Raw genomic sequence first — 26,436 nt, 5'->3', positions numbered from 1 at the left:
AAAAGACCAAGTCCTTGCTTTCAAGAAGCTTATAATCTAGTGTGAGACAGAGATACTCACACACCATCCTGCCTGTTGGAGAATAACTTCACATGGTCTTCCATGATACCCCAAACCCACAAATTTAAACACAACAAGGTCAACTTTCCCTGGTTGACTCATCCACCACTTTCTGCTCCGCCCAGAGCTTCCTTAAGTAGGCCTTTGTGGTGGTTTTGAGACATGTCTAAAAATTCTTTGACACTCCTCCCTTTAAGACATGGAGTCTCGGCCAAGTGCGGTGGCTCACACCTGTAATCCCAACACTTCGGGAGGCCAAGGTGGGCAGATCACCTGAATTCAGGAGTTTGAGACCAGCCTGGCCAATATGGTGAAACCCTGCCTCCACTAAAAATACAAAAATTAGCTGGGCGTGGTGGCGCCTGCCTGTAGTCCCAGTTACTCGGGAGTCTGAGGCACAAGAATCACTTGCATCCAGCAGCTGGAGGTTGCAGTGAGCCAAGATCGTGCCACAGCACCCTAGCCTGGGCAACAGAATGAGACTCTGTCTCAAAAAATAAAAAAGACATGGAGTCTCACTGCCCTCCCCTTGCATCTGGGCTGGCCTTAGTGCCTTGCTTCTAATACACAGAAGGTGAGAGAAGCAATGCTGTGAGACTTGGAGGCTGGGCTAGAAAAGGTATTAACAGCTTCTGCGTGGCTCTCTCTCCTGAGACACAGCTGCTGAGCTGTGAAGAGTCCCTTGCCCCATGGAGATGCCCTGGGGAGATGTTCTCGCTGACAGCCCCAGCTGAGGTCCCAACAGCCAGCCAGCATCAACCACCAGACACGAAGGGGAGGAAGCCTTCGGGATGACTTTTGACTCTTGCCCCACTTACATCTAACCACCAGCTTATGACGGATCCTAACAACTGCATAGCTGAGCTGCAAGAGATGATAGTAATAATAACAACAGCATTGAACATAAATCGTTTTCGTTTTAGCTTCTAGGTTTGGATGATTTGTTATGTGGCAAAAGACAACCAGAACAATCCTAGAAACACCGTGATGGACCTCCGTTCCTTAGCAACTTTGCTACTGAAGGAGTGGCTGGCAGACCAGTGGCACCAGACCACCCGGGAGCTTTTACAAACACAACCATTGAGTACTGCCTGAGACCTACGTTTGAACCAGAACCTGCATTTTCATAAGACTGCCAAACATTTCACATGCATGTTAAAGTTTAAGAAGCACTGCTTAGCAAGACAGTTTTGAAAGTACATTATTTTAAGGTCATGCTTTAAAATATTCAAACACCAAAAAATAACATAACAGACACCAACGTAGCAACCATCCAGATTTAAAAGATAAAAAATAGCAAGCATATATTCTGTGCTGAATACTATTGTAAGACCTTTACAAATATTGACTCCTTTAATCTTCATGACAGCTTTGTGAGAGACGCACTACTTTGTCATTCATTGTTTTGTGATAGAGGAAGAAACAGGACAGAAAGATTAAGTCATTTACTTAAGGTCACACAAGGTCATAATCAGCAGTACTGGTATTAGTACATTAGCTGCACTAAATGCAGGGTACCTGGCTCCAGGGGTGAGCTATTCTGCTAAACATTTAACACTTTGCCACCTTTTCCTTGATATCTTAAGTCTATCAAGGCTCCTTTGAAATTAGTCTCCATCTCTTCCTTTCTTTTGCGTAGCCACCATCCTAGTTTAGTCTAGGACTCGTGCAACGCTGCCCTGGCTGCCTTGAACCTCTGGTATGGCACCATTCAATCCATTTTCTACAATGCCCCAGATTAATCTTTCTGCCAACACTGATCTTATCATCCTCCCTGCCCAGATAGTTTTAGTGCCTCTGCTCTGCCTGGTACCTAAACAGGTCAACTTGGACTCCAAGTCCCTTGAAACCCCATCCCCACTCTAGTCTCCAACAGAAAACAGAACAGATCGCAATATCATCACCGGGTCTCCATCACCACACACAGCAGCTTCATGGTTTGTTTACACATTTCCTCCTGGCTGGGTTGCCTTTTCCCTTGCCTGGTCCTACAAGTTCCATCTCAAATCCTACCTCCTTGGCAAATCCTTCCTTGACTACTTTTAGTTTAAAGTATGAACTCCCACTTCTGAACTCAGTAACATTTAGTAACATCTTAATATCTCTTTTTAGCTCTTTTTTTCCCCCTGCGCATCTTCAATGGCCAGGTACTGCATGAGGCATTTATTGTTTTATTGTGGTAAAACATACATAATAAAATTTACCATTTTAAGTTTACAGTTCGGTAGCATTAAGTACATTTACGTTGTTGTGCAACCATCACCACCAGCCATTTCCAGAACTTTTTCATCATCCCAAACTGAAATTCTGTACCCACTAAACAATGACTCTCCCTTCTTCTCTCCCCCAGGCCCCCTGGTAACCTTTCTGTCACTACGAATTTGACTAGTCTAGATATCTCATGTAAGTGGGATAATACAATGTTTGTCCTTTTCTCTCTGACTTGTTTAACTCAGCACTATGTTTCAAGATCCATCCATGTTGTGACATATATCAAACTTTCATTCCTTTTCATGGCTGAATAATATTCCATTGTATGGATATATCGCATTTTGTTTATCCATCCATCTGTGGATGGACACTTGGGTTTTTTTCCATCTTTTGGCTATTGGGAATAATGCTGCTGTGAGCATTGGTATACAAATATCTGTTCGAGTCCTTGCTCTCAATTCTTTTGTGCACGAGGCATTTTAAACTTTATTCTCCAAACAAATCTGTGGTAGGGATTGTTGGTTCCACTCCATAGGAAAATGAGGTTCAGAGAAGTTAAGTGACTTGTCCAAGGCCGTGTGTCTAGGGCTTAAATATTGTTTTCCTGAGGATTCTGCTTTTACTAATAAACATTTTATTTTCTAGAAGAGATGAGTATCTAACTTAATAAGGATTCCATAGTTCAAGGTTCTGTGTTATCTCTGTCAATGTTGATGGTAATGACAATGGCAAGAAACAGATGAAAAGATGACAGACACATCCTTGTGTCCGGCAAAGGTGGGCACGGAGACATCTTCTTCCCTTCCAGAGTGAATCTAGATTCTAAGTGTCTGGATGAGCTAATTAGGTCCTGAACATACACTTGGCTTGAAAAACTGTAGCTGTAACACCCAAGGTAACCTCCATGGCCTGAGGGTTATTTGCCATTTTTAAATTTAGGGTCAAGGACTAGAAATAGCCAGACAGTTTGCTTCCAGAAGCAAAGTTATACTCAGGTCCAAAGCCTTGAGCTCAAGTTCCCAGCTGAGGTATAGTAAGAGCTCAATATGATGGTGGCTGATGTTTAGGTGGTAGGTAGGGGGGCCAGCCTTCTCAGCGTGACCAGTGAAACCCCGAGAGGTTTCCTGGGACAGAAGCTTGCAGAGCAAAAACCAAGAAAATTACAGGCAAGTTGGGATAAGTTGGCCACCTTAACCTAAAGATCATTGTGGAAGGAAAAGAAATAATTAATCTTGCATCTGTCCCTTCTTCTGTTATTCCCGCTGGTTCAAACCTCTGACCTCCCAGCTGGTCTCCTGCAGTAGCTCCCTTGCTGGCCTTCCTGCCTCTGCCTCTGCCTGCAGTAGCCCATTTGGCATAATTTGCCCTGATCAAAAACCTTCAATTTTCTTCCCCACTAAACCAGCTTAGCGAGGGCCAAGACCTCTCGTTCCTGTAAGCACCAGACAGGTCATGTCCATGAGAGACACAGCTCTGGGGTAAGACAATAGGAACTGGTAGGGCTGCAGCCGGGACTACGCCAAACATCTTTGGGGCTTGGAGCAGGTGCACAAATAGATGCTGACATACAGTATATCTTAATATCTGAAATCAAACTAAAAATTATTAAATACTTTATGTTCTCTCTCTTACTAAGTTGGCAAACATATTTCACACTGACTGTGAAGGCCAAGTTCAAATTGTGAGTTCTTGGATTCCTGTGGGTCCCATATTGAGATTTGGTGGTGCAGAGTGAGATTCTGTGGCCTGTTACCTTCTTCCCTTCTCTTCATACCCTCTCTCTGTCCTGCACCTCTAGAGGCCTTGTACCCCCATGGTGGATACCCTAGCCTGCACCTCAAAGCTCCATCCACACATACGCTACCCTCAAGGCAAACTGCTTCCCTTTGGTACACCCTTCAGTGTGGCCCACCCTCGGGAAGACAGATGGAGAGAAGAGGCCTATGTGAGTTCTGGATGTGAGCTGGGGCTGTTCAGGAGACAATTCAGAGTCTTGGGAGCTGAAGCACACTCAGGGGATAGGGGTAGGGAGCAGGCAAGTTGCCTTGGCCCAAAGACTCCTCACCCCTTAGAAAAGGGTGTGACTAGAGTAAGGCCCTGTAAAGCCCAGGGCCCAGGAAGGGGGATGTGCTTGCTTGGGTCTAAGATGATACTGATCAGACCCATAGGAAAGCAGATGCTGCATCTAAAGAGGGCAGTTAAACTCAACTCTAGCTAGTTCCCACCTCCTGGAAATGTGGCTGAGTCTGGCTAGATCTTCCAATCTTTTAAGAGAAGATGAAATGTAGGATGTGCTATCATAAATTCAAGTGAAAACCAAAGCAAACACCCTTGTGTGAATCAATACAGTAAAGGCCAAACACAGTATGTCTATGGGCTTGACCTTGAACTTTCAGTTTATAGCTGCTTCCTCGAGGAAGTACCTGTCTCTCTACATCCTGGCATAGAGCCACTTCTTTCACCTCGTCTCCTTCAGTCCCTTCAGGCTGAACAAATCAGACAACCAGAGATAGCCCAAGCTTCCTACCTCAGGCCCTTCACTCAGTCAATTCCTTCTGTCTGCAATACCCTCCCCTGGGTCTTCTCCTTGCTTACTGAAAAGCATACTCATTTTTCAAGAACAAGTGCAAACCCAACTCCTCCAGGATGTCTGTCCTCATAACTCCTAAAATTCCAGACTTAGAGTCGGGAGACCAGAGTATGAATCCTAGCTCTGCAATTGTACACAAGCACAAGTGCTCTGAACCTCACATGTAAAATGGGATGATATTTCCATTAACCTTGAAGAGTTACTTCTTGTGAAAGTTAAATAAGATCTATCCTGGCTAACATGGTGAAACCCCGTCTCTACTAAAAATACAAAAAACTAGCCGGGCGTGGTGGCAGGCGCCTGTAGTCTCAGCTACTTGGGAGGCTGAGGTGGGAGAATGGCGTGAACCCGGGAGGCGGAGCTTGCAGTGAGCCGAGATCACGCCACTGCACTCCAGCCTGGGAGACACAGCGAGACTCCGTCTCAAAAAAAAAAAAAAAAAAAAAGAAAGTTAAATAAGATAATATATGTTAAAACATTTGTTGGGAGGCTGAGGTGGGCGCATCACCTGAGGTCAGGAGTTTGAGACCAGCCTGGCCAACATGGCAAAATCCCATCTCTACTAAAAATACAAAAGTTGTCCAGGCTTGGTCGCGTGCACCTGTAATCCCAGCTACTCAGGAGGCTGAGGCAGGGGAATCGCTTGAACCCGGGAGGCAGAGGTTACAGTGAGCCAAGATCGTGCCACTGCACTCCAGCCTGGGTGACAGAGTAAGACACTGTCTCAAAAAAAAAAAAAAGAAAAAAAAATTGGTACAGTTCAGGACATTTAATCAGTGCTCAGTAACTGCTAGTGGAATAGGAATGAGATTTTGAGTATCTTACTTATGCTTTAATTGGGGGCCAGTAAACTTTTTTGGTAAAATACCAGACAATAAATATTTTAGCTTTATGGGCCCTATGGTTTTTTTTCCCAACTACTCAATAAGGCAAACATAAATAATACTTAAATAAATGGACATAATTCTGTTCCAATAAAACTTTATTTACAAAACAGGCAGAGGACCACATTTGCTCCAAAGGCCATAGTTGCTGACCCCTGCTTCATACCATTCTTAGGGGTTGTTCCCTGGCTCTCAAAGCTGCTGTTACTATTCTTACTAATAGCTATATTTTAGTTCTGCTGGTATTTAACAGGCGGTGTCGAAAACACTTTGTAAGAGATTTAACCCTCATTGCCACTCTACACATGAAGAAACTGGGGCACAAAGAGGTAGCAGTTGAACCAGAACTCTGAGCAACTGTGCAGTAATGTGTTCGGGTCTTGGACAGCACCTGCACAGTCTTGGGTATGCTTCTTGGCTGTTGTTGGATAAACGTACATTTGCAAAGGACTTCAAGTCATGCTCCACTCTCCCATGCAATGTTGGTGGCAATTGTAACTACTGAAAACTTAGTAGGGAATTCTCTTCCACTGATTAGTGTGGGCAGCAGTAAGTAGCACAGGCCAGAAGCCAGTGGGTCTCTATCTGCCTAGTAAGTACTGGACTTGATAGTGGTTCTGCTGTTCCTTTTCATTAGTACCCATAGGAACATGAAACTGACCAAAATGGTGAAGAAAAAAAGGAAATGATTTGATCTGGATGGGGCTGAATGTCACCCTACACTCTGATCCTTCAGAACAGTTTATTTGTGTATAGGAGTCTTGCCGTGCCCTCAGCATTGTGTCTGTATCGTGGAGAATTGCCAAGGCATCAATAAAAGGAAAGGCTGCTTGCAGATGTGGAGTAGTTGACAAAGCAGAGATGCCCATCTCCATGCCAGAGGTCACCTGACCATATGGTTCATCATCCCAACTGATCATTACTAAAAATTAGGTTGGGAAAACATGTGCAAACTGGGACATATGGTCACCCCGGTCAGAGAAATCTTTCTAAGTGGCCACTGAATAACAGTTCATGCCTGGGCAATGCTGCCCCTGAGAAAAGAGCAACTGGTTCTGCCGTTTCGTTCTGCTCCATGATCCCAGCTACAACATCATGAAATATCTACCCCATACCATGCGTTTATAACATGCTAAACTTCACGGGAGAAAATCAAGGAAGAATATGCCTGGTCCCTGGAAGTATGTCTTCATTTAGCGGTTCCTAGAAGTCAAGTCCATAGTCCTCAGTTTAAACAACTGATTCCTGCAACTTGACATGCTACAGCAAGTTTAATATATGTGCAATGCTACGATTATAAAGTAAGTTTCTGGTTGAATTTTAGCTATATGTTGCAAAGAACTGATAGGTTGCTTTTGCCTGAGCAGGTATAGTATGCATGTTATGTATTGAACAACTCTAAGGGCACCATTCACATTGTCCTTGATGTGAATGGAGCCTTCTAGGATTGTGCAGTATGCAACCTGAACAATCATATTTGGCAGCCCTGCTGGGGAGCTCCAGTCCCATTCCCACCAGCCAGAACTGGTGTACTTCAGTAGCCTAATCCTTGTGCAGCTGGTCACCCTCAGGATATCTGTTTGCCTAAACACTTTTCCCTCAAATAGTAAACAAGCACCCACACTGAAAGGCATAGGAAGACAATCTATCTATGCTTTTGCTGCTAAACTTGCTTGGGAACTGCTGAGGGGAGTTCAGCCTCTCCTCTGGCCTGGTAAAAGAAGACCCACGGCTGCTTGCACACCACACCAATCTGTTCTCTTTTGACACATGGGAGAAAATAAAGCTACAATTTCCTTTTCTGGCAAAGGCTCCTAACCCCTCCTTCCTACTGACTCTTGGGAACCAAAAGATAGCATTACATCTTTTTTTCTTTTTCTTTTTAAAGAAATAGGGTCCTGCTATGTTGTGCAAACTAGACTTAAACTCCTGTACTCAAGCTATCCTCCTGCCTCAGCCTCCGGAGTAGCTGGGACTTACAGGCACACACCACTGTGCTCAACTTGTGCATTATATCTCGATTGTCATTTTTCATCTATGGTGTATAAGTCTGTGTCTCAGGGTGAAAGTCAACTACTTCAGAGATATTTGATAAAATATATCACATGAATACAGAGGGGCCCCACTGAAGGGTCAGCCATATGTAAAGACAGCAGGAGTGGAGCATGCAGAGGAGGGCTGATAGCGAAAGAGGGTGGGTGCATGGGGCAGTATGAGATGAAAGCTTTGCAGCTGGGCTGAGCGGGATGAAGTCTTCTCCAGGCGAAGAGGGGCATGATTCCAAGTGTGCACAGAACAGCATGAGCCAAGTGTAGGGGAGGGGTGAATATGGCCAGTGAGGGTCAGGGTGGGATCCTTAATTAAAGAGAAAAATTTATGTTGGGAATCAGTGGGAACTAAGGCTTGCTGGAGAGGGATGATGGAGAAGAAGTTGTCACATTTTAGCAAATGTTGAATTCCAGAGAACAAAGCAGTGATTCTCTGTTTTTACTGAGTAGGAGAGTGCCTTAGTGATGAGGATGGATGCTTGTACACTCACAATGAGAGATTCCATTACCCAGCCACTGCCTCAAGAAATAATCTAAAAATTCCCATGTCTCCTTCCAACATTCAATGAGGAAAATTTTCTCCTGGTAGGTGAAAAGACATGAAAACAAACTCTCTTCAGCCAAACTGCAGCTAACTAACCCCATTCAACTGGGAGCTTCTATGCCTAACTTTCTATCTACCACTTCTAAAACTCTTTGGATCAATGGAAATATTTGGATCTTTATACTTAGACAACTGTCTATGGTGTACTACAGAGCAAAAAGGCTAAGTGTCAGGCCCAAAGACACAGAGCTATTAAAGAGCAGAACTGGCTTACTGCTTTCAGATCCAGTTACACTGGGAATTCATGGAGCAGGGAGTCACAAGTGAGAACAAGAGAAGGAGCCTGTATTTTGTCCAGAGTTAAACACTGTGGAGAGAAGCACTGTCAGCCTGTTGCTCACAAACTCAACGTTCCTTTGGAGAAACCGTCTAGAATAGGTGAGCAGTGGCACGTGTCTGCAGTATTCCCCCTCGAGGTGGGGGGAGGGTTGCCAAGTCTCCAAGGAGAAAGTGGGGCACAAAGATGGCAGGCAAAGACCATCCTGTTTATATTTTTAAAAGGAAGATTCAGACTCTTATTTTCAACCATGGAGAACTACAAATTTTGGTCAGGCGGGTATTACCCCCGCTGAATTTCATACACAGGAAAATAGCCACAGGGTTTCAAGACCCTGGAACAAGGCAGTGGTGGGCGGCTTACTAGGGACTCCACAGGGCCAGGCACAGCAGATGCCTGATGTGATGGCTTCTAAAGGCCAAGGACTTCAGCACCTTCAAGGAACAACTCCTTTCCTCTTAATGTCTTTCTCTTTCCCTCCCTCCCTCCCTTCCTTCCTTCCTCTCCTTCCCTTCTTTCATCCTTCCTTTCTTCCTTTTGTTTCTTTCTGTTCCTCCTTCCTTCTTTTCTTTCTCTCTCTCCCCTTCCTTTTCTTCTTCTTTCTTTCTTTCTCTTTTTCTTCTCTCCTTCCTTTTTAAATTATAGAAAGATACTCTTGAGGTTGGTGTCCACCCAGAATGTCACCCACAATCACGACTTCCTCTAAGTCATATGATGAAGGCATAACTGAGACAAAGCTCAGCCCATGGGTCCCTTTACACTCGAAAATGCTGCTTCTATCACATCATGTTTTTGTTGTTTTCAAAATAGACCCAAGATCTTAGAATTAAGTGGTTTGGTTGATAAAGTAGTATTATGTGGTACATTTTACAAACCAAATTGCTCAAACAAGTGAGAGAAGTAAACATTCAATAATATAAGCTAGACCGAGTTCTCTAGTTTCATCTTATTTTTCTCTTGACCTAATTTTTCCATCTTTCTTTTTCTGCTGTGTTTCAATCAACTGCCTCAACTATATTTCTTTTGTAATGGGAAAGAAAGGAGAAGGGGAAAGCAGAAAGAAAAGTCTTTAAAACATCCCTAACAGAAGCCTTGCACGGTAGGTGTTATTCCCATTCTACAGAAGAGGAAACTGAGGCTTGGTGAATTGAAATTAGTTGCCTAAGATTACTCAGCTGGCCAATGACAGACTTGGGCTTTTACCTCGTTCCTGAATCCAAAGCCCATTTTTCTTGGCTTGCAGAGTTGAGGCAAGAATCATAGCCTGGACTCACTGCGGCCTGCCCTGGGCACCTGTGTGCTGCTGTTTCCAACACTGGCTGAATCTCCATTAGAATCACCTGGAACCATTTAATAAATGCGCCAGGTTTCACCCTACCAATTAAATCATGATCTCTGGAGTGAGGCCCTCATAGCATTATATTTTGGAGAAAATGTCCCAGGTTCTAATACACAGCAAGCAAGAAATGAGAATCAGAGAGCTGCCGCCTGGTGCTTCCTGGGAGAATTAACAGGTTTCTAAAAGTTCAGTTCACCTTGCAAGTGGGAATGCATCTCAGCTGAAGAACATTTAATTTTATTCAATAGAAAAGAGGAGAGAAGAAAGGAGCTAAGAGAGAAGAGAAAAGTGAAGCTGAGCTGTTTTGGGGAGAACCTTTTGCCACTTATGTCTGCTGCTTCTCTAGTGCTGAACCAGTTTACAGCTTGCATTGACTAAATCCCCAACTCTTCAAGAGTCAGCCAAGAAGTCTTCCGTGCAGGAGTCAGCTTGCTAACGCTCAGGAGGCAGAATAAAGGCTAAAGGCTGGAGTGTTTTATAGTGGAGCCAGCCATTGGGTCCATCAGTCTCCCCACGTGCTTGTATATTGCATTCCCTCCCCCTTCTATCTGAAAACTCACATCTGGCCACGTAACTTTGCTCAAATAACTCAGCAGGAGCCCAATCAGATCTGGCCTCCATCAGTGAAAAATTGCTTATGCCAGAGACAGCTCTTTAGCTGGAACAGATGTTACTTTTGTTTGTTTAAACGATCGTGATCTTACTGGAGAGTTTAAGTTTGCTGCTGATGTACTCAATTCAATCCTTATAAAAGGAACAGCATGACAGGCACCTGGTGCAACGGAAAGAATTTGAAGTCACCCTGCCTGGGTCTGAATCCCAGCTCTGAGTCTCTGTTCTTCTTGTGGCTTTGAGCAAGTCACTTTCTATTTCTAACCCTAGTCTCTTTGAAAGGAGGAATTGGGATTTTTTAAGAGAATGCATGGAGGCAAGACAGTATTTCCCAAATTTTGGGGGTAAGTGGGCATGGCATTACATAACACTGACTCACATAGCAAGAAAGTTACTGCCATCTTGATTCTCTTTCACTTCCATCTGATTATATTAAAGAGATGGAGCTATGTTTTTGACACCTCTGTAACGTGGCTATTTCCTTCTTTTAACAGGAGCAAGATGGTACACACAGGACAAAAATAACTAATGTGATACCCAAAAGTCTGAAGTTTGAGGAAAAACTGAGTTAAGGTGTGTGACAGCACCTCACACTGAGTCTCTGAGCTATAGTTAGAATTTAGGCAGTCTTTCAGGAAAACTAGAAACGCTGACACTATCTTTGTACTCTGATTGGAAATAAGTTCTTGAAGAAATGGAATTTGATTTGGCAGATTCTGAAAGTATGAATAATTCACACTGACTGCAGAATTTATCTCACTTTCAGGTTGTCTGAGGTTGACCTGAGAAACCTGGCCTGAAGAGAATAGACCCACAGCTGGTGTTTTTAATATTCAGTGACTTGCAAATTTCTTTTTAAAGTTGGGAAATACAGTTATCATCTTAAATGTAATTAGCCTTGGCCAGATGCAGTGGCTTACGCTTGTAATCCCAGCGCTTTGGGAGGCTGAGGCAGGCAGATCACCTGAGGTCAGGAGTTTGATACCAGCCTGGCCAACATAGCAAAACCCCATCTCTACTAAAATTATAAAAATTAGCCTGGCATGGTGGCGTGCGCCTGTAATCCCAGCTACTCGAGAGGCCGAGGCAGGAGAATCGCTTGAACCTGGGAGGCGGAGGTTGCAGTGGGCTGAGATCATGCCACTGCACTCTAGCCTGGGTGACAGAGTGAGACTCTGTCTCAGGAAAAAAAAAAAAAAAAAATTAGTCTTTACTAAAAACAAACACTAAATCATATATCAGTTTTTTTTTTTTTTTTTTTTTTTTTTTTTTGAGATGGAGTCTCGCACTGTCATCTAGGCTGGAGTGCAGTGGCACGATCTCGGCTCACTGCAACCTCCGCCTCCCAGATTCAAGTGATTCTCCTGCCTCAGCCTCCCGAGTTGCTGGGACTACAGGTACACGCCACCTCACCCAGCTAATTTTGTTGTATTTTTAATAAAGACAGGGTTTCACCATGTTGACCAGGATTTATGACAAGCCCTGGGAGTAAGATCTCTGTTTCACTAGTCCTTTGAATCATTAAACTTCTGTACGGATTATTGCTCTTAGGAAGATAAAAAAAGTGAACATTAGAGAATAGTAGTATTCTATAACTACATGACCTCAGGAACACAATCAAAGACTAAGGATTAGGAAGGGAGGGAAGATCACATTTCAATTTAAATACGTGTGGGCTTTGCCTCTTGTTATTTTTGCTAAGAAGGAACATGAAGCCTCCAGAACTATTGAGGTGTTGACCACAAAGTTTCTGTTTATTTTCCTGGGAATGAAACTTTTTACCAGGAAACACAGGATACCCTAAAATTCCTTAAAAATTTACATTGTTCATTTAACCTAAAGTTAATTCATCATTATATAAGTTACATTGGTTCTTCTATAGCAAAAGCACTAGATTCTGGCATTAGCTTTCTGCTTGTAGCCTGTTCAAAACTAAAAATGCCCTCAGAAGATTCAAATCCCAACATAGTACAAAGGCTCATTCTTCTGAAGAGTTCAGGGGACTATAGTTCTGACTCTGCTGTTATCTTGCTAAGGGTAAGTTCCATTTCCATCTAGTATTTATTTGACCCAGCCATAAAATGAGTGAATGATGATAGATTAGGGGTCACACGCTCAAATGCCAATAGGGGCCAGGCAGGTGATACAAAGGAAGTGGGCCAGGAGTAAGAATAATAGAAGGTGTGGCCGGGCGCGGTGGCTCAAGCCTGTAATCCCAGCACTTTGGGAGGCCGAGACGGGCGGATCACGAGGTCAGGAGATCGAGACCATCCCGGCTAACACGGTGAAACCCCGTCTCTACTAAAAAATACAAAAAACTAGCCGGGTGAGGTGGCGGGCGCCTGTAGTCCCAGCTACTCGGGAGGCTGAGGCAGGAGAATGGCATAAACCTGGGAGGCGGAGCTTGCAGTGAGCTGAGATCCGGCCACTGCACCCCAGCCTAGGCGGCAGAGCAAGACTCCGTCTCAAAAAAAAAAAAAAAAAAAAAAGAATAATAGAAGGTGGTAAGAATAATAGGAGGTGGTGGTGTTGGTGCTGGTGGTGGTGATGAACAACGGAGTATGGCTCCGCTAAGGTTAGCAACCACCATCAGCTCCAGAAAATTGCCAGTGGGGAGAACAGGCTATTATTGCCAGAGACTGAATTCTCAAGAGAAGTCGGAAATATACTTTTAAAATAAGAACTCTCTTAATTTATTATTATTGGCAATGAATTCAAAATGATTTTTAAATACTGTGCAGGTAAACTAACCTAAGTATAGGCCAGATTCAGCCTAGAATCTGCATAACAATTTTCTGACTTCTGCCCTATGTGATCACTTAAGATCTTGCAACCTTAACTTCTAAATAGCAAATCTTTGCTTTTTTGTGCTGTTGATAAAATGGAAGATTTGATACTGTTTGAGAAAAGCAGGACAGGAGCTAGGGCTTGGGGGCTGCTGGGGAGACGGAGTAGTCTATTAATAGCTGCAGAAGGCTGATATAGCCTAGATCAAAAGGTATTTGCATAACGCCATAGGGCAGCTGTTCCTCTTAGCTGTTACGACAGTGGTGAAATAATAATACCATCATCAGCCACAATAACAAAACTACCTTTGCTTGTTCAGAGACTGACGTGCCACTCCTAGACTTTATAGAGTTGTTTCAGTCAATTGTGTTAATCCTTTTTATGAATGGCGAAGGAAAAACTGTCAAATAGAACAACAGGACTCCTGATAAGAAAACAAGGTGATTTTACCCTCTGCTTCACCTTTGGTAAGGAAGTGCTGTAGAGACACCTCCCAGCCTCCAGGGGTGGTATAATTAACAGAGCATTTGCTTGAGTCGGTAAAGGTGCAAAATAAGAACTGGTGCCATTGGGTCTTTCTTGCATAAATAACCTCATTATCTAAATCTTTCTGTCTCCAGTCTCAGGGTCATCTCCACACCACTTTATTTATTTATTTATTCATTTATTTATTTTGAGACAGAGTCTTGCTCTATCACCCAGGCTAGAGTGCAGTGGTGCAGCCTCAGCTCACTGCAGCCTCCACCTCCTGGATTCAAGCAATTCTCCTGCCTCAGCCTCCTGAGTAGCGGCGATTACAGGCATGCACCACCACACCTGATTAATTTTTGTATTTTTAATAAAGACGGGGTTTCACCATATTAACCAGGATGGTCTCGATCTTCTGACCTCGCGATCCACCTGCCTCGGCCTCCCAAAGTGCTGGGATTACAGGCATGAGCCACTGCATCTGGCCTCCACACCACTTTCATAACATAGCCTTCCGTGTGGGAGGAAGTAAAGACAGCTGAGATCGGAACTTGGCCCTCCTCCACCCCACACAGATTTTTAGCTCTGCTACATTAGCCAAAGTCCTTACTATCCCTATAACTCAGTTTCGTCATGTATAAAAGGGCAATAATCTCAATGGCTACCTTACAAGGTTGATGTGAGATTAAAGGAAATCCTACCCTATCAGGTGAAATGCCTAGGTCTACTTGGTAGTACTGAACTATGTTCCCTTCCAAAGTTCTAATTTTCTCATCTAATTCCTCCTGCTACATTTAGAGTTCATCTGGTAATCATTTGCCCACCATGATGAGAAATAATTCCCCAGAATAGAATTATGAGGTTGAACTATATGGAACTGTCAATAGTCAGTATTATGGATCTACAAAATGACAATTTCATAAGGTTGAATGTACTACAACAGCAGTCACAAATCCAAAGGAGGGCAAAGAAGCTTCCCTTTCTATACTAGTTCTGAAACACACCTGAACAGCTTATAATCTCTATATTTGGGCAGGATGAGGCCTCTGGTTGGGGAACAGACACTTTCTCATTATAACTAAACTAACATTTGTCATCTACTTCCAGCTTACAAAGTGCTTTTAAAAATATGATTTCCTTTAACTTCACAACAACACTAGGGATGAATGTAAGCACACGACTTTCCATATGCTCCTACATTTGAACTCGTTGGTATGCTCTAGAACTGTGGGATGTGTAATGTGCTATCATGGTTCCAGCCTACATGCCTACACATTAAAAAGTATTTCAATTAACAAAGAGAATAATGTAAAGAAAGCCCTGCCATTTACTGTGTAAGATGAATCTGACAAAACACAGCTCCACAAACAACTGCACTAAATGCTTAGGTACATAGGGAGCACCCAGTTCTGGTATCCCCAGCACTTTTTACGAGGACAAGATGTTCTTACATTTCCTCCACTTTTTATTGGTTGAAACTCCTGTCAATCTTAACCTGGCAGTTTGAGCAATCTATAAAACACCATTCATATTTCCATCTTTAAAGTTACCCTCCATGCATAAAGACATTTAAAAAACTACCATAGAACCCAACCAGATGAGAACTCCCAACTGATTCATTTACTTAATATCCTCAAAGAAAACCATTTTCTGTGACAGCTCTGCAGGTGGTAGGCATCACATTTACTCTTCATTCATTCTTTCATGCGATAATTTTTTTGAAACTTTTTTTTGAGCACTTACTATGGACCAGGCCCTGTTTGAGGCCAGGGGTTGGCAAATTATAAGCCCATAGGCCAAATCGGACCCAGCCTTTGTTTTTGTAAATAAAGTTTATTGGAACATGGCCACACTCATTCATTTAAATGTCATGTATGGCTGCTTTGCAGCAGAGCTGAGTGGTTGTAACAGATCATTTGGCCCACAAAGCCAAAACTATCTGGCCATTTATTGAAAAACTTTGCTGACCCTGTTCCAAGTAAAGAGAGGTGACCAACAGAAACAAAGTCCCCATGTGTCTTCAGATGCTCTTAAACAGCAGACTGCACCAGATGAACCCTGTCACTTAGCCTAAGGGGCAGCCCAAGTTTGATCACGGTCTGGGCTGCTGCTGGGGGCTTGCAAGGAACAAGAAAAGGATGACAGGTGTGGAGAGAGACGTGCAAACGGGGTTAGAGGGAGGACATGTTGGGAAATTGGATTAGTGTAGAAACCAACTACAACAGGTGGGCCATGAGGATTCCCACTAAGGGGCACCCAAACCGGTGGTCCAGGTACCAATGCATCAGAATCACCTGGAGACATTATTACAAATGCATGCTACTGGGCCCCACCTAGGAATCGGAATCTGAGTTCCAGAGGTGCGACTAAGCTTCCACATTGTTAACAGGTACCCCCGGGTGATTCTGAAGCACGCTGGAGTTTGAGAGGCACTGGGTTAGTGTTTAGTTTTAGTGAACAGCAGAAGGTGCTCCCAACACAGTTTGGCCTGAAGTCCGCTAGTGGCAGGTGAGAAGGGGAAAGAATCAGGGCACAGACACACAGAGGTAGATGCAGTGAAAAGGCAGTTTATTGTCTATTAATACTGTACAGAGGAACAGAGAGAAGCTACAAGTACAGCATCAGCTGTCGCTGGCAGTGTCTTTTCTGAAGTCAGTTTTTATTTTGTTTTTCATCTGAAGGAAACAGAACAGTCAAAGTACACTTCAGGTTACAAAGTACAGCAGCTAGCCCAGTAAGCTAATTCAGAGTAAGCACGACAGGCTCCCACCCCACCCCCACCAACCAACCACAAATGAAAGTATTTACAGAGACGTCACTCACCCCGAGTGAGATGCTAAAGCTGAAAATTTCACCAACAACCTACATTCACTGAAAAGCTGCATCAGACACAACATTTTCTGGAACCCCTGTATGATTTTGACTCTCCTAAGTCAGGAGCTTGAGAGGAGGAAAGAATGTTCCAGAACCCTGCAAAGAATAGAACTCTTCCCACCTGCCAGAATAGGGTATCACAGAATTGGAGTTGGAGCTACATACAGAATAGTTCGGATCAGGCATTGCCTGGTGGCCTGTGTGTATATCAAGACCTGTCATTGCAAAACTAAGTGACTGGATGTCTCCCTGCCCACTTAATCTCAAAACCGAGAGGTTCCTTAGTAATAAGAGATTAGAGTAAACTGGCTCTCCATTAGCACCTTCAGGCAATTGCATAGTTCTTTCATTTTTGGAGTTGTCTCCATGACAGCAGTGTTCACAGCTGGGCTGGAGTTGGGCCTGTTGGAGAGATTCTGGTGATGAAGGAATTTAAACGATTTGCATGGGAACCAGAGGGGTTATTTCTCTTGAAAAATGGAGTAGATATAACCTTGTCTTGTTAGAAAAAGGGTCTTGATCTCTTGGGTAGTAGAAAAAGGCCTCATCCTGAGGAAGGATGATGCTTGGGAAGAGAGTCTCACGAGAGTGGTGAGTAGTTTCTGAGACATGACAACTCTGTCTGTGAGACAGAGGAGCAGGTGTTGGGGAAGAGCTTCAGAAAACTGAGTGTGATAGGGATGGGACTTCAGGAATTTGACAGAAACTTGGGGGAAAATATTCAGGAACTCTAAAAATTCAGAATCTCCTTTGTGGATAAAGACAATCTTTTCCTGTATCTACTTAACTCTAAAAATACGGTGCAGCCCTGTGTTATGTAGAAGGCCAATAATATCTGATAATTGGTTTTTTGTTTTTGTTTTTTTGTTTTTTTTTTTGAGACAGAGTCTTGCTCTGTTGCCCAGGCTGGAATGGAGTGGCGAGATCTCGGCCCCCTACAGCCTCCACCTCCTGGGCTCAAGCGATCCTCCTGCCTCAGTCTCACAAGTAGCTGGGACTACAGGTGTGCGCCACCATGCTGGCTGATTTTTGTATTTTTTAGTAGAGACTAAACAACATGGTCTCACCATGTTGCCTAGGCTGGTCTTGAACTTCTGGGCTCACACTATTCTCCTGCCTTGGCCTCCCAGACTGCTGGGATTACAGGCATGAGCCACCACATCTGGCTCCTGTAAGATTTATGTTGGTGGTTTATCTGCTTATGTATAGACTGAAGATGGTCAGAGGGCTCTGACTCACCGTTTCATATATTTTTCTCAAATGCACCAGAGTGAGTGGTCCCTTAACCTCAAATGTGGCAATTACTCCTTAAATATGTGAAAGATTTAGACTTTGATAGTTTCTGGGCTTTGCTTGCATTTAAAATAGCTATCTCCTTCCCAAAGATTATTATATATTACTGAAGGTATAGCCCACAGAGCTATCAAGTCATCTATCTAATCTACCTAATGGCAGGTGTAGAAAGCTCGATCTTCCAACCAATGCCTATTTGGAAACACTGGATCTCATGTAATGGCAGTGCAAGGCCAAGTGATAGGCCCTTTGTTCATGCCCCCAAGGCTTGGCCTAGTGCTATAGGACTCCCCAGAATGTTACCTTTAATGGAATGAAGAAATAGCTCAGTCAATCAAGGGTGTTTTCAAACTCAAGCTCCATAATGCATATAGATTTCATTATAAAAATACTATTCCTTAAAAAAATACATAAATGTAAAATATTCCATTTCTACAGCCACTCCTATTCCCACCCATATCATCCTACTCATCTTAGACTATAACGAATGGGCACATTCCTCAGTCATGGCTCAATCATAGAATTTGAGTCCATCTCTCTTGCTTTTTCAAGCAATGCCAGCTGTGCTTAAAAATATGCTCCCAGACCCAGTTGGGTGTCTGCAAGTTTCCTTCTCTCACAGTGGGAAGGACTGTGAGGAGATGACTGCAAGAGGTCATGCGCTCCATGTGGCCTGTCTCCCTGAAAGGCAGGGTGTGATTCTGCAGGCTCGTATGAGAACACAGACACGCGTTTGGTTGGTAGACAGGCAGAAGTAAATCCCAACCTATGCCCACTTTAGCCCCTTTGGACCACACCTGCAAGGTTCTGCCTCAATGCTCCTGTAATGAAACTCACAGCTCTGAAAAAGGCTGGGTAGGAGTGGGGAAGAGAATGTTGTGTTAATACAGCTTTGGAATACAACCTGCGTTTTTTTTAAAAGGACAGAAAAGAAGAACATAAACAGTGATGCTAAGGCAAACTGTCAAATGGCACATCAGTACTATTTTTTTGTCATTCATTTTGTTAACATCACAAGGCAGATACATTCTGTAAACATATATACCATACAGTACATTAACCATAGGAAAATAAAAAGAAAGCCACCCTGTAATTCTTTTCTTTCTGTATTTCTATTCTTTCACTCCAGAAGGACTGTCTGAAGTCTAGGGAGAATTTTATGATTTGTGAGATATACTTTTTATTTAATTTTTTTTGTAAAAATGCAGTGACTTGCAAAAAATAGCCCCAGGTGATTATGAAGAGGCAATATGAGGAGAAGACAACCCTTTATACCTCAACCTGTAAAAACTTAGAAAACAGACACAAAATAGAAAAAGTCATTAATTTCAGAAAACATCTTGTTTTCCTGGTTAGTAAAAGAGAACATTGAAAAATTATTTTTATAAAAGTTAAGGCTGTCCAGATCTTTGATGCAGAAAGTCTGCAGTCCCCAAAATTACATATTATATTTTCATATTGAAAGCAAGTTCTTTTGTGCGACAGTTCCGACCTTCTTATGGTAGACTAGAAGGGAGAGGGGAAGCAGAGGCTTACTTAAGTTATATAAAAATTATGCGGGGAGCGCTGGTCTAAGGAGCCCTGGTAAAATTCCCCTTTGCGACTTTCAGGATGTAGTCTTTATTCTATACCTTTCTACATTCAAACAATCAGTATTTTGGTTTTTGTTGAAATGGGAATTTTATTAAGAAGTTTGCTGAAGCTATGAAAACACAGATACATATCTGCATTGTGCTCCTAATAAACGACTTTTCTTTTTCCCTAGAAAATGCAGGAAAGTTTTCCTGGTAATACCAGAAGAAGGCCTTTGTGAAGTGAACTGGTGGTAGCAGGAATCAAACATCCCATCTTCCTCATTACTTGTTTTATTATATAAATAACTCTGTGCTCTTGCTGTGTTGTACTATCCAATAGAACCAAGGATGTTTTCAGGTTCTATCCTAATCACTGGAGTTCTATACACCTTGATTAAGAAATTGAGGAGCACCCGAAAGATTGTGTATTTATGAAGTTTCTGAAACACCTATGTCTTACATATGCCGAGAATCTATGGTTTCAGTAGCAAATGTGCATATGGCAAAAATACAATGTGAAATGGCTCACTTTGGAATGATTTTTGTTGTAAACTAATATTGCAGGAGATGAGATTATTTCTTCCAGGAAAGGACCTGTTAGTGAGTAAAACTCTCCAGTGGGTCCAGGGATGAACAGAGATAACTGAGCTTCTAGATTTCAAGTCAATAATAAAAAGTCCTTGATGCTTATTCTGTCTATGTCCATCTGCGTTTTATATTGACAGGGCTAATATTTCTTACAAAGGAAGACCGGGTATAGTAGTTAGATTTTGTCTCTATGACCATGTTCCCTCCCTCCTCTTTTGCTACCATTGGTTCAACTGGCATTAAATAAATGGTAATTTTCAAGGGTGTGCAGTGGTCCCTTGAAATGAAATTCTGCAGGAAGTAAAGAGAAATAGTCTGTTTTTACACTTGGCCTCAACATTTTGCTCCAGAGATGATATTGTATCTCTAGGAAACTCTCTTTATATACTTCCCCTCCTTTTATAAAAACTTGACCCTAACCAAAACAAAATATTCTACTTGCTTGTAGATAAAATACATTTATCAGCAGGAAATTAAATGGAATAGGTAGACATTTTAAGCAAATACATGTCTATTAACATTTCAGAAAGGAACCAAATCAAATTAATAGAATTTGAGTTTCCCGAAAGTTTTGAATAATTCTAAGATTGCTCAGAAGGCTCAAGGAAACTGTGTTTTAGGTTTGGCCATAAGGGCATTCCCTACCTTCTCTTCCTCCCTATCACCAATATTAAATGATGTCACTAGACATTGTCAAATCAGTTTTAGAGGCAATTATTATTTTTTTGCTTATGTAAGGAAAATAATACGGGTAAAAGAGACACAAGCTGAAAAAATTCCCCTTAGTTTGTCTTATTGCACACTAAAAGAAAGAAAATATTTTTAAGAAGTTAAGAATACAGAAGTCATTAAGATTTTTCAACATATGTAGAATTAATCTTTATCATTTTAACCATTAAAGAATCTTTCATTAAATGCCATTGAAAATCTATTTATATACAAATGAGATACCCCTCCTTTTATTTTTTTCTCCTCCTTCTATTTAAAGGGAACTGATTATTTATTTATTTGTTTGTTTATTTTTTGAGAAGGAGTTTCGCTCTTGTTGCCCAGGATGGAGTGCAATGGCACATCTCGGCTCATCGCAACCTCTGCCTCCCAGATTCAAGCAATTCTCCTGCCTCAGCCTCCCGAGTAGCTGAGATTACAGGCATGCACCATCACGCCTGGCTAATTTTGTATTTTGTATTTTTACTTTATTTTTTTAAGTAGAGACGGGGTTTTTCCATGTTGGTCAGGCTGGTCTCGAACTCCCGACCTCAGGTGATCCATCCACCTCGGCCTCCCAAAGTGCTGAAATTACAGGTGTAAGCCACTGTACCCTGCCTGATTATATGATTTTAAAGGAAAGCCCAACTAAACATTAGCTCAAAAAAGATCGTGGTTTTGCAGTTTCATTACTGATTTTTTCATCAGTCTGGTTATGTAACCAAATACCCTGCATTTTTGGAGAGTGTGATACCACACATAATAAAATTTATAGAGAGAATGCCAACGGCAGCAGGAAAGGCAGCATGTTCACAATCACAGCTCCATGTACACTATCATCACGAAGGGTAGTTACTTGCTGCTATAGGTGAGATTTTAGGTCTCATCCCGTAGAAGTACTGGCTAAGCCTGAATCCCCCATTATGACAGGAAAATGATGGGATATATGCAAATATATATGCCATATCAAACACACCTTCATTTACTGTGGCTACAAATAGCTTGAATAAAGGTAACACATCTTACTTCAAAGTCCATTAAATCATAAGCTTTACTAATAGAAGTATAGAGAGAACTCGAATTCATATAATTTGCTAATCATTATCCCCCCATAATAGTAATTAGTGAAGAGAATACAGATAATCATTAATCTTTTAGTTCTTGTGTGTAGTGTTGTAGTAAGATGGGCAGAACATTTTCTTTATGAATAACTAGTTCACTTAGGCAAGGGTAGGTCCCTTCAGGGAATCATCTGTTCTGGAAGATTGATTCTGTTTATCAACCAGCAAGCTCAAGGGTTCTACATTCTACCATTTCACTCACTCACTGTGCTTACATTTTTAAAACTCACATTGAATAGCTTGAATCCCCAAGTGAGTAAAAAAGATAAGCTATGGTAAACTTTTAGATTGTTTCTTTCTTAAGTAAATCATTAAAATAACAGATTGTCCAAGACATTGAAACTGTTTTCTCCCTCTATGTAAACAGGTTTATCTGCAGGCCATTTTATGTGATGTCTAAATGATGCTTCAACGACCATGTACTCAGGAAAATGAAGCTGAGAGTAGCGCAATTTATAGGCATCCAAACCAGGTTTCTCGATAAAAGAGCAGTTTTATTCCATTGCAGCTGTTTTGATGAACTTGAGATTTAGAGATATTTCCCTCAGTTATTCAAAACCAAGCCTTGGATGAAATAATCTTCAATAGCAGAACTTAGCTCCTTTATTTTTCTCTTCTTTAACTTTTTCTGTTTACATATAGGTGTAAACAAAATGAGTATAATAAAGCGACCCATTTTGTGCTCATTAAAATGCAATTATTTCAGAAAATTAACTTTGAAAAGTAAAAACTGATGTTTTTACCTTTCCTATTGAAGTAAATATAATTTCAAGCCAGGAAATTTAAAAAATATATATATTTAGCACTGAGTAAGCGAAATAGGTCAAATTAGACAGCTTCTATAATAAAATTCTCTCAAGACTATCTTATTTTTTTCTGATCTACTTTCCACAGAAGTTAGACTTGATGTAGTATATCATATGTTTTTTCAAAACTATATACTATGGGACATAACTTTATGAATAATTCATAACAATGCTATAAATGTTTGGGCAAATAAAGTTAAGATAACTCTTATTAAAACCAGTTATGTTATATCTTTATTTCATTACTATATTATTGTTACTTTATTAAATTGTTTCCCTTTGGTTTTACTACATTTGTGGCTTTTTGCTTTGGGGGAGTGCTGAGAAGGTATTTCAAAAACTGTTCATTGTGTTCTAGATAAAAAATATTCTTTGCTCTTCTGGAATTTCCAGAAGCTAAAAACAAAAACAATGCCCTAATAAGCTCAGCTATGTGCCACTCAATATTTGTTATGAAATTAAGTGTTTAACATTGAAAAGACAGGTCTTTCTTAATTTTTATAAGTTTTTTAAAGTTTTTTTTTTTTTTTTTTTTGAAGGGCAGATAAACCTACAAGTTGAAGTTACCTAAAACATTTTCTTTCTCATGGGGCCAGAAAGAAAAGAGTACAGATGCAAGGCTTTGTAATCAACCGGGCATGAGATGAACAGTTAATGCATTACAGCACCATCCATGATGAAGTGGGAGCATCATGGCAACCACTGTATGTTGGAAAGACTGTTTTAAAAATATGGTCACTGCAAAGATACTTCTCAAGATGATCCCCTCATTGAAAACAGATTAACATGACAAGAAAATGTCCATGAAAAAAGAAACAATATAAAAATTTACATTTTTTAAGAGAATAGAAACAAGGCTTGTGAATTTGCCTAAGTTTGGAGATCAATTGCTACTGATGCTTCAAACAATGTTTGTTTCATGTCCTTAGAAATTTTTAAATGGTGCTTCTTATATAAAGGGTTCATCGGTTAAACCATAGAAAGAGAGACAACCGCTGATGGGCAGGTTATGGAATCAGTCCCTACATTTCAGCTGTGACAAGCTCTGGGTTCTTCTACATCGACTTCATTTCAGTTTTAACAGAAAGAAAGTCACGAATGCACAATACTGTAATCTGGAAGCTTATGTAAGGCAGCAAAAAGCATCACCCTAGATCAGACAGACTAAGTAAGGTCCACTTTTGGCTACACTAGCAACCGGCTAGAGCCAACAGCATTTTGCCACACAAGATATAAAAACAAAGATCCACAGCAAAGGAGGCAAGTGAGAAACCAGGGACATGGCAGTGTGTGACTACGTTACAGGAACACACTACAAAATGAAACCCCCAGTGCCAATGGGTTCAATTCCAGTCAAGTGAGTTAAGGCTACCATATCACTGGCTGATACGAAGAGTCCATTCCAATCGAGCAGGAAGGAAGTGATTCACTCTTGAAGACACAAGGAAAGGTTTAGAGGAAAAGCAAGTTCTTGGAGAGAATGAAGCACACACATGCACGTTGTCTCTCAGGTGAGGAAAAGGAAAAAAATGAGAGAGATCAAAGCAATCCAACTGCAAGGCAAGGCAGGTGTTTGCTTCCAGTTCACAGTATTGCAGTTAGTGGTACAGTGAGGTCTACGTGAGTGATGGAGAGTACAGGCTGCCCAGAAGAAAGGAGAAGAAAGAAGTGGTCACATGACAACACAGCATTGACAGCGCTTTTTCTTTTGGGTACCTGGGGCTGGCTCTGTGGCTAGGCTCTCTTCCTTCCCTTCTGGGGATGAGGGCTCTGTGGTGTCTGAGACTGGCCTCCCGGACACAAGCTCAGCCGCGTTCCCGTCAATAGTGGACACGTCCGTCACTGTCTTCTCCCTCAATGACTTCTCATCATCTTCATCAATGAGGACCAATTCTGCCTTGATGGTTTCATCATAGCCTAGCACCTTTTTTGTCTCCTCTTCATCCTCGATATTTTGGTAGCCCATAAAAATCATGGTGACTGGCTGATCCAAGTTTGCATCTGGCCCTGCAGCGGTGGGGGCTTGGGCCTGCTGCCCTGGGTTCCCAGAAGAATGGTCTTTCCTAGACTTATGTACCATTTCTAACTTGGCTTCTTTGCAGAGCATGTGTTCCTTGGGATGGCTGAGACTCCCATCTGCAATCACAGTCCTTTCGGACACGTGCCCTGCTCCTAAGCTTGATTGTCCAGCCTTCTGAATAAGCTCTTCTACATCCTTTGCGCTTAATTTGTGCACTCCATTTTCTACTACGGTGCCTCCTGAGTGCACCTCATACACTACTTTGGTACCATCATCATAGACTTTGACTCCTTTCTGATGAACCCCCTCTGGGCCAATGGTAGATGTAGAGAGAATCTTGGTCTCTCCTGTTTGTTTGTCTTTCTCCACATTAATTTCCATGGCGTACACAGCTTGAATGAAAACAAGAGAAAGGAAGTGCATGTTACAACAAAAAAAGCCAGTGAATGGTTAATTGCCAAACAGACAAAAAAAAAAGATTTTGTGCCCTTTCTATTCTAACTGCCAAGCATCTTGAGTGTTAGAGTGAGGTGCGCACTGTAAACAAAGGTGGTTATATCTGTATTTTAACACAGCAGTTTAATGCACTGGGAAGACAGATGCACAGTTGCTATATCTCAATGGCACTCACACATTTAAGGAAGATCTGCTAAAATAAGGGCACAAGAGACTTTAGATCTTGGTGTGAAGAATTTCAGGGAGGCTGGCAACATGCAAATTACCTTGATTGAGGCCTTCCCCAGCTGACAGACAATTTACAAACCCTTGGTTTAAATGTGTTCCACTTCCAAAATTTTAAATAAATAAAAAAACCTCTTTCATCAAGTGTTTTCATTTTCTCTACATTTCCACAAAGGTTTTTCAAGGTGGGAAATGGCTATCCTCCACTGTACTATACAATAGAATATTTTCAACAATTGAAAAGGCATGAGAGCATTCATATTATGTGCCCGGTGAGTACTTCAGTCACTAAGCTAGGTACCTAACATAAGAACTAAGAAAAGCACAAGACAGAAGTAACATCACAATAGGACACTGGAATTTGAAGACAATGATCGCAGAAGGCCTCTTTCATCTTCCATGCACAGAGTGCCAAGTCCTGCTGCCTATAATAGCTTTCCCATCTGTTGTCTTCTTTTTGTTCCATTGCTACTACTCAATGTAAGACGTTCAATTCCTCTTCCCTAGATTGTTGGAAGAACTTCCTACCTGGTCTCCCCCTCCCCTTGCCCCTGCCTCTCAGTCTTGTATCCTTTTTAATTCATCCCAAATCTTGCTAAGGACAGCTCTTTCCTGTCCTATAGACTCTTGTGACACCTCATACTTCCAAATTGGTTTCTCATAGGCTTCCCGGATGGGACGAAACTGTGCACCAGGCCCACAGAGCCACCAGGCTCCAAGTGCCCTTTATCTGGATGTGCCATGAACCCATCAAACTCAGCAGCTTCCAAACTGACTCCAGCTTCTTCTGTCAAAACTATTCCACAGTCTCCGTGCCAAATAACAGCAGCACTGCTACATAGTCTCTCAAGCCAGAGGCCTGAGAATCACGTCTGACTTGTTCTTTTCTTC

The 26,436-nt window shown here is 41.9% G+C and overlaps 1 protein-coding gene across 11 annotated transcripts in view; it reads right to left on the bottom strand.

The window, feature by feature from the left end:
• LOC105481052 (PALM2 and AKAP2 fusion) overlaps positions 1-26,436 on the bottom strand; it is a 545,532-nt gene that overhangs the window by 197,438 nt on the left and 321,658 nt on the right. For 5 of the 11 annotated variants that reach the window (XM_071078127.1, XM_011740318.2, XM_071078129.1 and 2 more), the window contains one exon: positions 24,561-25,256. The exons of 5 other annotated variants lie outside the window; for them this stretch is intronic. In XM_071078127.1, coding sequence (XP_070934228.1) covers positions 24,561-25,256 — 696 coding nt within the window. Of the gene's footprint in view, positions 1-22,675; positions 25,257-26,436 lie in introns of those variants that run through there. One more of the 11 variants, XM_011740329.2, reaches the window with a different exon arrangement.

Source organism: Macaca nemestrina, chromosome 14 (assembly GCF_043159975.1).
Source record: "Macaca nemestrina isolate mMacNem1 chromosome 14, mMacNem.hap1, whole genome shotgun sequence".
NCBI classification, from domain to species: Eukaryota; Metazoa; Chordata; class Mammalia; order Primates; family Cercopithecidae; genus Macaca; species Macaca nemestrina.
This window is presented reverse-complemented; position numbering and strand designations above follow the sequence as displayed.